This window comes from Corythoichthys intestinalis, chromosome 14, assembly GCF_030265065.1.
Source record: "Corythoichthys intestinalis isolate RoL2023-P3 chromosome 14, ASM3026506v1, whole genome shotgun sequence".
Taxonomy (NCBI): domain Eukaryota; kingdom Metazoa; phylum Chordata; class Actinopteri; order Syngnathiformes; family Syngnathidae; genus Corythoichthys; species Corythoichthys intestinalis.
In genome coordinates this window covers 22986273-22999252 of record NC_080408.1, presented here as the reverse complement: position 1 = coordinate 22999252, position 12980 = coordinate 22986273, and the positions used below count along the sequence as shown (strand labels likewise).

The following is a 12980-nucleotide window of genomic DNA, read 5'->3' as shown; positions in this document are numbered from 1 at the left end:
TTATCTAATTCCAAAGGGTTCGGTGAATCCACGTGAGAAACTTGTGGGGTTCGGTACCTTTACCATGGTTAAGAACCACTGGTCTAGAGCATTAATGAATGCATATAACGTTCGGGTCCGATCACGTCATTTTCAAAGTATCGGAATCGGCAAAAAAATATCGGACATGCCTTTTTTAAATATATATATATTTTTTAATTAAATCGTTTTCTAATTGTTTTTAACGTTACAGACATAATATGTTACACTCATCCAGAGTCTTTAGTTTAGGCTTAAGGTAGCGTTATCAAATTTATCCCATTAACGGTGGTAATTAATTTAAAAAAAAAAATTGTCACGTTAAAATATTTAACGCAATTACCGCATGCGCTGCACGACCCACTCACGCATTGTCGCATTCAATCTGTAATGGCACCGTTTTACCTATATATAGAGCTAAAAAACAGCGTAAAATGAGTATAGTGAATTTTGGCAGCCTTTGGAGCCTTTTCTTAATTGGCTAAAGCCTTACAATCCCTCTCCCTACGATCAGAAATATCGTGGGAAGCAATGTGGGAAGAAAGGTAGTAATTGATCTTTTTCTTAACACCCTATGTTATTTCCCAATGCAGAGAAGATATATCAATTGGTACCACTACGCACAGTCATGGTTGCACTTCCCATCATGCATTTGGGCAGAACAGTTAAATGGCTACAGTATCATTTACTGAAAGCTCAACAAATACACTAGATGGCATTATTTAGTCACAATATACAAAGTCACATTTATCCTTTAAGAATTACAAGTCTTTCTATCCATGGATCCCTCTCACAGAAAGAATGTTAATAATGTAAATGCCACCTTGAGGATTTATTGTTATAATAAACAAATACAGTACTTATGCACTGTATGTTAAATGTATATATTCGTCCGAGTTTTATTAATTTTTTTCTTAATGCATTGCCAAAATGTATATGATTGGGAAAAATTATCGGGAATGATTGGAATTGAATCGGGAGCAAAAAAAAAAAAAAAAAGCAATCGGATCGGGAAATATCGGGATCAGCAGATACTCAAACTAAAACGATCGGGATCGGATCGGGAGCAAAAAAACATGATCGGAACAACTCTACTTATAACAGAGGTCATTTAGCATCATCCGGCAAATTTTCTCACTTTTGAACAGATGTAAAAGATCCGAGCTGGACATAAATGGAGTTAGTGACATGATTTGCCGGGTGACACTTATTGACATCTGTCATAAGCATTCAGTAATTCCCATGATAGCGTCATGTCATAATTATGACGGTATTCTGACGCCGATGTCAAATAAAGTGTTACCTATTAACCCAAATAAATCTACAAATCAGCCACACTAGAAAATGAGGGAAAAAAGTAGCGCTTTATAGTCTGAGAATTACGGTACACATGCTTGCTCATTTGGAGCACAGAAAGAAAATCGAGTATTCTCAGGCTTATCCTTTTCCACTCCATTTTCTTTTTTATGACTGTTGTCAAGCCCGCCTCTTCCCAAAAAAACGAAATCAAGCTAAGCGCTAACGCTAATGTACAGCTCCAACGCTGCCTTCCTGCTTACCTCTCGCTCTTTGCTGACGTAATTGCTGCATGAAATCCGATTCGGGAGACTTGACAGTTCAGACCGCAGCCATATTCTGGAAAAATGTGGCCCAGATCGGATTTTAACCACATATGAAAGTGACCTAGATCGGATTTGAAATGGTCCACTTTTGTGCGTTCAGACCATCAAGTTAATGCCTCACTCGAGTCGGAAAAACATGAAAAATTCGGATTTGTGCATTAAGACCTGTGGTATGAACCTAGCCTAAGGGAGACACCAGCTATTTGCCTGAAAAAAACCATTTCGACCGCTTGCACCCGCGATCTTGTTCTTTCGGTCATGACCAATTGCTCATGACCATGGGTGAGGGTCGGAACGAAGACAGAATGGTAGATGAAGAGCTTTCACTCTCGGCTCAGCTCCCGCTTTGTTGCAACTGTGTGATAAAGCGACTGCAATACTGCACCTGCTGCCCTGATTCTCCATCCAATCTCATGCTCCGTTGTTCCGTCACTCGTGAACAAGACCCCGAGATACTTGAACTCCTTCTCTTGAGGCAGTACCTCATTAGAAAATGTTATTGTTATGTATTTTGCCAAGGTAAAAGGTCATAATCTCACTAGAATGAAGTTTTATTTTTCCAAATGAAGTCAAAGAAATATGATATTAAACGAAGCGTTTGACAAGCAAGAAATAGTACAGCTAGTACAGGGAGTGGGTTCAACTCTAAGCTAGGAGTGGGAACCTCTTGGTACCTCACGATACGATACGATTTGCGATACAAAGCTCACGATAACGATGATCTGACGATAAGGTGATACAACGATTATCGATACATTGGTCAGGAAATCATTCTAGGATAGTACAAACAACTAATAAACAGAAAAAAAAGTTTCTACTGTGAATTGGAATGAGTTTATCAATAGTAGACGTCCAATCCATTTGAACTGGGAGGGTGGCAGCGAATGAACATTCGTTCATTCGCTGCCATCCCTCCCACTTCAAACGGATTGAACGTCTATGGCTGTCAGTGGCAGTCAATGCCAGGCAATTAGGTAATTTTGGCCCATTTAAGGTCTCACTGGAACAGGTTCTTCAGGCAACAATCTTTGTAAATCTCACTGGAATGGCACCAAACAAAAGTTCCAGCATCATCACCTTGTCAAGAGTCAAGAATCTGCATTGGACAAGGAATCAAGAATCTGCATTGGACAAGGTGTCAAGAGCCAAGAATCTGCATTGGACAAGGTGATGATGCTGAAACTTTTGTTTGGTGCCATTCCAGTGAGATTTACAAAGATGGTTGCCTGAAGAAGACATCAAAATTCCCTCAGTCCTTGATGATGTAGGGCTGCATGTTAGGCAAAGGCACTGGGGAGATGACTGTGGTTAAATCTTCAATATATTTCAAGAGTTTACATTGAAATTTGACATTTTAGATTTCTTATCCCTTCAATTGAAAATATGTCATTTTCCAAGATGACAATGCATCATGCCACAGAGCTGAAGTCCTTATCCAGTCAATGTCATGGCCTACAAATAGCCCAGATTCCAACCCTATTGATAACCTGTGGTGGAAACATTGACACCTTTTTAAAACGGTATCTCGATTCTTGGCAGGAGCATATCGATAACCTTTTGGGATACAAAGTATCACGATATATCACCATTTCGATATTTTGTCACACCCCTACTCTAAGCCTATGAAAAGCTAAATAACTTTCAATATCCTGAAGATATAAATGTACTAAATGAGTGAAAGACTATTCATTGCTTTTGTCAGCCAAATAAAATGATGCCAGTTTTGACACCCATGCCTCAAATGATCCCGATTTGTACTTTGACAGATCGAAGTGGATTAAAAAAAAACACAAAAAAAACCACAATGCCTCTGCACTGAGAAGGAGGCCTCAATTCACTAGATTCCAGTCGCATCTGGTCCAAAACAGATCTGGACCGGCGGTCTTAACGGAACGTCTGAGAAGCCATGAGAAGAGTCTGGAGAAAAGGGGCCAGCAAAGACAAGGTGTTTGGTTGTGACCTTCTTGAGCACTTGAACACCTCTGGCCAGGACGGTACGATGAAGACTGAACAAAAGCTGAACATTCAAACTTGCTTATTGGGCTGAATCATGGAGGTTGTCCCCCTGCAGTCCCTCAGGTGTTGCGGTGCTGCAGCCAGTTCATTGAGGAGCATGGCATCGTGGACGGCATCTACAGGTTGTCCGGTGTTTCATCCAACATCCAAAAACTCAGGTGATTTGTCACTCTACCCTCTGAAGTGACCGTGTCTTCCGTTGCGATCGTAACCCCATTGTCGCCTCCGAAAACAGGAGCGAGTTCGAAAGCTACGGGACCCCCGATCTCAGCAAGGAGGTGTACCTGCAGGACATCCACTGTGTCAGCTCACTGTGCAAAGCGTACTTCCGGGAGCTGCCCAACCCTCTCCTCACATACCAACTTTACGACAAGTTTGCTGTTGAGTAGCAGCCGACACCTCGCACTCCTCCACTTGTCCTTATGTTCTGATTCAGTTTAATAATATTCAAAACAAATTAATTGGACGAGAGTTGACAAACATACAGTTGTGTTTAAAATTATTCAACCCCCGCAGTGGACAATTGTTTTTGAAAGTTTGACATTCATTTTTCATCTCGTTTATAATCACATCAAATAATGACATGACAAATAGACAAATACAACTGAAATAACAACAATATTTTTGGGGATATTCCAATTAATGGCCTTTCTGTGATTACCTCATAGACAAAATTATTCAACCCCCAAGTCCGCCACGCTTAAGAACAAAGGTTTCCATCAGCTGTTGTCAAACTGAAAACATCTGTAGATGTGAACGGAACCCTAATGAACAGCAATTAAGCAGATTTAAAAGGACTGTGACATATGGCTCTTCTTGGCAGTTAATGACATCTTTACAACATGGTGAAGTCCAAGGAATGGTTAAAAAAAGTTCATAGAGGAGGTCATTTCACTTAATAAGCAGGAATATGGATAAAAAAAAAACATAGCAAAAGGACTAAAAATTTCAATAGACACAAATGGGAGCATAGTCCGCAAGTTTAAAGCTAAAGGCACAGTGGAAACGCTACCTGGGCATAGTGGAAAGAGGTTACTGTCTGCAACTGCTGTGCGAGACCTGAAGTGAAAGGTGGAGAAAAATTCCCTGGTGACAGCTGAGGAACTATGACAGGACATGTCATGGGAAAGTATTCAGGTTTCATCCTAGACAATAAGACGCACACAGCGAAATGATGGCTTCCACGTAAGCTTGAGAACGATAAACCGATACGACCGGATATCCGGTTTTACAGGTGAGAGATACGACTGTATCGATAGTAAGGTTATTATTCGATAGTAATTAGCCATCAATTATTCAAAGTGTTAGAACCCACTGCAGGCCTGTATGCCTTTTCCTTTTTTTTCCCCTTGCAGTCATCAACACTAATTCCACACACCTGTCCTGCACACCTGGTCATTACCTCAGCCTCCCTACGTAAACACCCACAGCCCTCTAAGCCATTGCGAGTTTGTTAGCCCTCACTGCAACTTACGAGCGTTCCTAGTTACCTTGTCTTGTCGGTTTTTTTGATACACTTTTTGACCTTGTGGAGTTTTGCCTCTAGCCTGCTCCTCGTCTGTGCCTCTGCCTTTGATACAATTTTTGACCTTGTGGATTTTTGCCTCTAGCCTGCTCCTCGTCTGTGCCTCTGCCTTTTCTCTGTGACCTGAACCTTGCTACAGGACCAGCTCTAGACGCATCCTGCCTGGGCCTTCGCCTTCCTCGTCCCCCCCTGCTCGAACAGCCTTCCGTGCCTCTCCAAGGGCCAAGACTTCTTCCTCTCTGAACCATTGTTAATAAATCTGCTCTGAGCACTGCATTATTGGGTCCGTTTGTTCTCTGAGCCCTGTCACAAAGAACCGATAGTAGAGATAGGATTCGGCTTTCGCGAACAAAAGAATCGGCATTGGTCAATGTGATAATAATTGACCATTTACTTCATATGCAGCGCTTGTGTCATACACCACCGCGTACTTAGAGTGTGACCGCATGCATGATATAATATGGACAAGCACCACTAACAGTCGTGGTTGCCTCAACTTCCCATCATGCATTTCGGCAGAACCGCTAGTAGTTGCCGTCATTACCCGATTGTCACTGGCGTGTCATAGCAACGTGAGAGCTAACAAAACCACTCTAATGCACGCTCCGTAGCGTTTTCGTCATAGCCCAAAACGAAAACAGTAGTGGCAACAAAGCAACAGCAGGTTTCATTCTTTTTTTTTCTAGAGCTGCTGCATACAATTAATATTTTTTGTTCGTAAGATGTTTACATTGAAAGTTTGCACTTAAGTTACTTCGTGTTCAAAACACCAGGAAATACAGTAATTGAATTACTGCACTTTATTGTTGTCTGTCACTGGAGTTTTATTTTATTATCAATCCCATCCAGCAAAATGACGGTCATTTAGTAAGCCAAATTTTTTTTTCATAAAAAAATAAAACATATTGGTATGAAATTTTGTTTTTTAATTTTGCGATTAGAAATGTGGTCTTTTTTATGTTTAAAATACTGTACGAACACACACAACAAATGTTTTCTATCGTATCGTTTTCACTCTGTATCGAACCGTATCGTTCTTAAACTGTATCGAATCGTATCGAATCACTCACCCTTAAAAATCTATCGTTTTTTAATCGAATCATAACCTGTGTATCTAGATACATATCGAATCGGCTTCATGCCAGAGATTCCCAAACCTATTTCCACGCAAGAACTTCCAGGCACATCCCCAGCTGACTCCAAAGTGCAAGAGGTATGCCAAAAACCATGTGGACAAACCACAAACGTTTTGGGATACTGTTCTATGGAGTGATGAGACCAAACTGGAAATTTATGAGCCAATGGATCAACGGTATGTGGGGAGGAGAAAGAGTGATGCTTATACTATAGAAAAGAACACCCTAACTACTGAGAAGCGTGGTGGAGGGTCAGTCATGCTCTGGGGTTGTTTTGCTTCTTCAGGTACAGGGAATCTTCAGCATGTGCAAGGTATTATGAATTCAGTTCAATACCAGGACATCTTGGATGCAAATGTCATGAAGTCATTGACAATGCGGAGGCTTAGGTGAGGTTAGATCTTCCAACAGGACAATGATCCTAAGCATACCTCTACATCTACCAGATCTTGGTTGCAAAAGAAGTGCTGGAAGATTCTGGAGTGGCCATCGCAATCACCAGACTTAAATCCCATTGAAAATCTCTGGTGGTACTGGAAGAAGGCAGTTGCAGCACGCAAGCCCAAAAATGTTCATGAACTGGAGTTCTTTGCCCATGGGGAATGGTCAAAGATACCTGTGGATCACTGAAAGAAACTTGTATCAAGCTATGCTTCACGTCTAAAGGATGTTATTGTTGTAAAGGATGTTGTACTAAGTACTAATGTTATACATACCGAAGAGGTTGAATAATTTTGTCAATAAAGAAATCACAGAAAGGCCATAAATTGGAATCATCCCCGAAAATATTTTTGTTATTTCAATTGGATTTGCTTATTTGACATGCCATTATTTAATGGGATTTTCTCGTAGGCCACACAAAATGATGCAGCGGGACAGATCTGTTCCCCGGGCTGCCTGTTTGACACCCCTACTGTAGACATGTCAGGGATGCCGGCAGGCAGGCAGGTTGTGTGGACCCATTTGCAGGGAACAAAAAGCGGCAGGGCAGATGGCGATGAACTCAAAAAACGTTTTAATGATATCTAACAAAAACACAAAGTACAACCAAAACCACTGGGGATCAAAAGGGCAAGATTCAAACAAATCTTACTTCAATCGGAGGGACGCATACACGAGGGCTTGGACAGGATCTTGGCTTTGACACGGACATAGACGCTGACACTGACAATTATGCAACAAGGACTGAAAAGAAACTGGGAGCTTATATACACACGCAGACAAAGGGTAACGAGACAATGAGGAACAGATGGGTGACACAGGTGGACGCTGATTGCAGGATACACTGGGAGAACACACACAGGTGAAAGCAATGGGCAATCACAGGGACAAGTCACACTAGGAGAAAACAAACACAAAACCTAACAAGACATTTATGTTATTGGTTCATACAATTGCCTGATATGTTGTTATTTTGATCCCATGTGACCTGTGATATCCAAATCAGATTTGATTAGGCTTAACCTGGTAAATTAAAGCTTCCATAATAAGTTTACATCAGTTCTACACATGTGAGGATCAGATTCAGATTGACTTGACAGGGAAAGTTTTTGCAATGTATGGCTTTCTATCCACTAAGAACGCTAACATTTCACTGCAGGAGGCTGTGGCTGTCCAGCTGGAGGAGGAGCGGCTGGTGAAAATCCGAGATGTCCTGCAGGAACTTCCCAAACCTCATTACAGGTTTTTGTTCCAATGCGCCGTTTCTCACAGAATTGTCTTTTTTCTCGCCGACTGAATGTTTTTTGCTTGATTACCTTCAGAACTCTGGAGTTTCTGATGTCCCACCTCGTCAAAATGGCGTCATACTCGTCCGAGACCAACATGCATGCTAGAAACTTGGCCATCGTCTGGGCACCCAATCTGCTCCGGTGTGGATACCGCACCGCATCCTGATCTGGTCAAGGCCGTTCGAGAACTCAATCTTTTTAATCTTCTTCTTAAGGTCAAAGGACATTGAGGTGTCCGGTTTCAATGGTACTGCAGCCTTCATGGAGGTCAGGGTGCAATCCATTGTAGTGGAGTTCATCCTTACACACGTCCCTCAACTGTTTCCTGAGCCAGGTGAACACAGCACAGACAAGCAAGCATGTCTTCTGAGTGCAGTTTTTTAAAATGTCCGCTTTCTTCAGGTGTGGCACATGTCAGGAGAAAATCTCTTCCTTCTCCAACGGCTATCTTCGGCCAGGAGGAATCACTGTTCAAGGCTCAGCCTCCCGCCAACTTTGGACATATCAGTCCAGGGGATGGTCCCCTTCCAATGAGACCATATCATGCTATTATAGAAGGCACGGACAAGTGAGTAGAGTAGCCAATATCTGAGAACCGCTCAGAAACCCAGAAACCTCTGGTTTTCGTTTTTGGGGGGGTTTTGTTGACATGTTGGCACACTTTTCTCACCTCAGAAGGAAAGGCTCCTTCAAAGGAAGGAAGTGGATGTCCATCTTCAACATCGGCAGTCGCTTCCAAGACCCCAAAAGACGGCATAAACACTCGGCCAAAGGTAGATTTTGTAGAGCCGCTGGCACTAATTCCACTTGGTCGATGTGACAGCATTTTGGTCACCAAAATGTGGGCAAGACACAAACTGACAGTCGAGGCCAATTTGAGAGAATGGAGTTTGAAATTGAATCAGAATTGCTTAATTGCAATTCAACTGGTAATGATTGTGAAAGAGCTAAAGAAACAACTGAGTTACAGGACATGAATATATTGCTTCCGGGGAAGCAAGCCTCTGCATGGTGGTAGGATGAATTTGCGCATTTCAACGTTGCATTGAAAACTAAACACATCCTCTGCTCTAGGAGAGGGTAGCACTCAAATGTCATTTTGTGCGTAACCCTTTCACATACAGTGAGAAGCAGAAGTATTTGCACCCCTTGGGATTTTGCAAGTTCACCCAGTTAGTAAATAGGTAGAGGCCAGAAATTTCAATCATAGATGCATTTCCTTTTACAGTATAGAGACATAATCTAAAAAAAAATCCAGAACTCACACTGTATGATTTTTCAATCATTTATTTGTAATGTACTGGGGTTCATAAGTATTTGTGCCCCTGAGAAAATCAGTGCTAATATTTAGTCCAGAAGCCTTTGTTTGCAATTACAGAGGTCGGATTCTTTCTATAGTTCTTCACCAGGTTTTCACATATGGAAACAGGGATTTTGGCACATTCTTCCGCAAAAATCTTCTCTAGATCTGTCAGGTTTTGGGGCTGTCGTTGAGAAACACAAAGTTTCAGCTCGTACCGAAGATTTTTTATTGGGTTGAGGTCTGGAGACTGGCTAGGCCACTCCTGACGGATATGCTTTTGACGCAGACACTCCTTGGTTAGCTTGGCTGTGTGCTTCGGATCATTGTCATGTTGGAAGATCCAGCCACGACTCATCTTCAAGTCTCTGACTGAGGAAGGAGGTTGTGGCTCAAAATCTGACGATACATTTCACCATTCATCCTCTGTTTTATACAGTACATTCATCCTGTCCCCTTTGCCGAAAAGCAGCCACAAAGCATGAGATCTCCACCCCCATAATTCACAGTGGGGATGGTGTTCTTGGGATTGTACTAATCCTTCTTTTTCCTCCACGCGACGAGTAAAGTTTGCACCAAAAAGTTCTACTTTCGTCTCATCTAACCACATGACTTTCTCTCATGACCCTTCAGCATCATTCATATGGCAAACTTCAGACGGGCCTTCACATGTACTGGCTTTAAAGGGGAAATGTGAACTAAGGTTGGCCAACCATGTTTTTGAATAATATCAATGGCTAAACAATTGTAAGCATATTTTCATTTTTTTTTTTGTAACGCAACCCTTCCAGATTCTTTGTTTAACCCATAGCAACGCCCTTGACAACGAAAATGCTTTTCTTCGGCAATCTTCGGAAATCTTCGGAAATTACGTCACACCGGGAAGTGCGAGGGAAGTCCGCCATAGAATAGTATTGTTTGTTGCATTGCTTCTCGGTAAGATGCCACGGCGGTGAGTGGCGATGTTTTGTTCTCACTCAAATGAAAAGTTGTATGAGTGGCCAAAGGATAGCAGGGCACCAATGGACATATTTCGTTCGCACAAAGTGAATGAATTTCATGCCATCATCGAGTAGTGTTCTCTACTGCAAACACTTCAAAGATGCTTGCTTCCTTAACCGGTCTGTTTATGATCAAGGATTTGCCAAAAAATATGTGTGATTTTTGGATAGATGACTGATGACTTTGTCAAAGCAGAGCTGCCAACTGTTGTGGAATGAACAGTATAAGCTAGCGATGTTAGCCGAGGCTATCCCCGATCATAGTTGTCGTTGCGTTCGCTAGGTTAAGCGTGTTTAAAATGTGCGTCATCTACGATCTTGTCCGAAAGGGTTAATCCACTGTCAATCGGGAAAGGGGTGTGGATGTGCACATAAGCGGGTCGGCGTCGCGGTAATTCACGGTCACGTTGCAGTATGAGACACACACCGCCGGTGAGTTTTTGCACATTTATTTGTATTTGTATTATGTATTTTCACCTTCATGCTTCAAGCATTGCATTGCATTTGTACGGTTCGCCGTTTTCTTTCACGGTGATCGCTTGATAGCCTTCTAGTTTGTGTTTCACCGCTTCGCGAGAGCCACTGACAGGTGACAAGTGTTGCTTTTAATGTCTGGCAGCGAATCAGCGAGCGCGCAGGCCACGCAGTGAATCATGGGAAATGTAGTGTCGGGACAACACTGAAGTGGTGCTTTGTAATCTGTTCGCTTGTGTGAAAAAACTACATTTTCTCACACCATTAGACACCACTTTGTTTTCTTATTGTTGCCACAATAAAGTGGAGAAAGCCATCGGCGACTGTGATATAGTGGATATTATTTAGTTGTAATACGGGAGTTCACCATCGAGTGTACGCATGTCATTTAGATGTGTTATTGTTTGTGCCTTACTCCTTCACTAAAAGAGAGAAAAGTTGTTCAGAGTCACTTGGCAAGACGTTGAGTAAAGTTGTAAAAGCCTATAAAGGTGTCGTGTGGGTCACTCGGTCAAGATATAACAACGACTCATCTCCTTCTTTCCCCCCAACGTTTTTATATTATTATTTTGTATGCACGAGAGCTGCGGGATCTGCCAAAATGAAAATGAAGTCTGATTATTGTTTTTTTTTACAATGTCATCAGATAGACAAAAACATAAAATTATGCGCAAATGCCTGCATCTTCAAATCATGAAAATAATAACAGCCTATATCTTACCAATGTTGTAATCTCGATGGGTCTTGTATCCATTCCATGTCAGGAAGTCTGGGCACATTGTTTGCATCCTGATTAGCGTCTGGCTAATAACATAAAATTCCAATCCCTTCTTCTTCCTCCAACTCTTCAAAAACTTGGATCTCCTCCCTTGCGCTTGATCTATCGCTTATATCGCTGTTTGAATCATTGTTTGAAGGGCTTTGTATGGCGGCCGTATGTATGGAGGTGCCATCGCCTTCCCGGTGTGACGTATCACTTCCGGGTTCGTCCCCTTTCAGGCTCGAACTTCGGAAACGCGATTATTTTGTCAAATATACAACATATAAATTATTTTTTCATGCTTTATTTGTCGGACAATGTTTAATTACTTTACTTGTGACCCTATTTGGCATGTGAAGAAATTACTTCACATTACTGCTTTAACAGGGGAACCTTCTTATTGCACCGTAGTGTTCTACTGACAGTAGCTTTTGAAACTGTGCATTCAGCTCTCTTAAGGTCATTGACCAGCTCCTGCCGTATAGTTCTTGGCTGAGCCCTCACTTTTTCTCATCATGAGTAATGCCCCATGAGGAGAGATTTTACATGGAGCTCCAGTCCGAGGCAGATTATCAGTCATGTTTAGCCTTTTCCATTTTCTAACAATTGCTGCAACTGTTGATTTATTCTCACCATGCTGCTTTCCAATTGTCCCATGGCCTTTCCAGCTTTGTGGAGCTCACCAATTTTTTTCTCTAGTGTCTTTCGAAAGCTCTCTGGTTTTGCCCCATGGTCGCCGTTGGATTATGACTGACTGTGGGGTGTACAGGTGACAATAAAGAGCTCAAATGCGTGGTGGGTGGGTTGTTACCCATGGGGTAAAGGTGGACTTTTTACAAGGTAGACTGACAACTCTTTGAGTGTCATAATTATTGCTGATTCTCAGGGGTGCAAATACTTATGAACCTCAGTAGATTACAACTAAATTACTGAAAAATCATACAATGTGACTCCCGTTTTTTTTTTTTTTTTTGTTTCGTTTTTTGAGATTGTCACGATAAGTGGAAATGCATTTACAGTGGGGCAAATAAGTATTTAGTCAACCACTAATTGTGCAAGTTCTCCCACTTGAAAATATTAGAGAGGTCTGTAATTGTCAACATGGGTAAACCTCAACCATGAACGACAGAATGTGGGGAAGAAAAACGAAAATCACATTGTTTTATTTTTAAAGAACTTATTTGCAAATCATGGTGGGAAAAAAATGTATTTGGTCAATACCAAAAGTTCATCTCAATACTTTGTTATGTACCCTTTGTGGCAATAACGGAGGCCAAACCTTTTACTGTAACTCTTCACAAGCTTTTCACACACTGTTGCTGGTATTTTGGCCTATTCCTCCATGCAGATCTCTAGAGTAATGATGTTTTGGGGCTGTCGTTGGGCAACACAGACTTT

At 41.8% G+C, this 12980-nt stretch overlaps 1 protein-coding gene across 2 annotated transcripts in view; it reads left to right on the top strand.

The window, feature by feature from the left end:
• The window catches only part of si:dkeyp-68b7.12 (rho GTPase-activating protein 30), a 30700-nt gene that overhangs the window by 2002 nt on the left and 15718 nt on the right, over positions 1-12980 (top strand). Inside the window, exons 2-9 of one of the 2 annotated variants that reach the window (XM_057858418.1) lie at positions 3407-3634; positions 3712-3814; positions 3892-4036; positions 7918-8000; positions 8081-8188; positions 8263-8381; positions 8450-8615; positions 8726-8820. In XM_057858418.1, the coding sequence (XP_057714401.1) occupies positions 3547-3634; positions 3712-3814; positions 3892-4036; positions 7918-8000; positions 8081-8188; positions 8263-8381; positions 8450-8615; positions 8726-8820 (907 nt within the window). In that variant the 5' untranslated portion in view covers positions 3407-3546. Of the gene's footprint in view, positions 1-3406; positions 3635-3711; positions 3815-3891; positions 4037-7917; positions 8001-8080; positions 8189-8262; positions 8382-8449; positions 8616-8722; positions 8821-12980 lie in introns of both variants that reach the window. The other variant, XM_057858417.1, reaches the window with a different exon arrangement.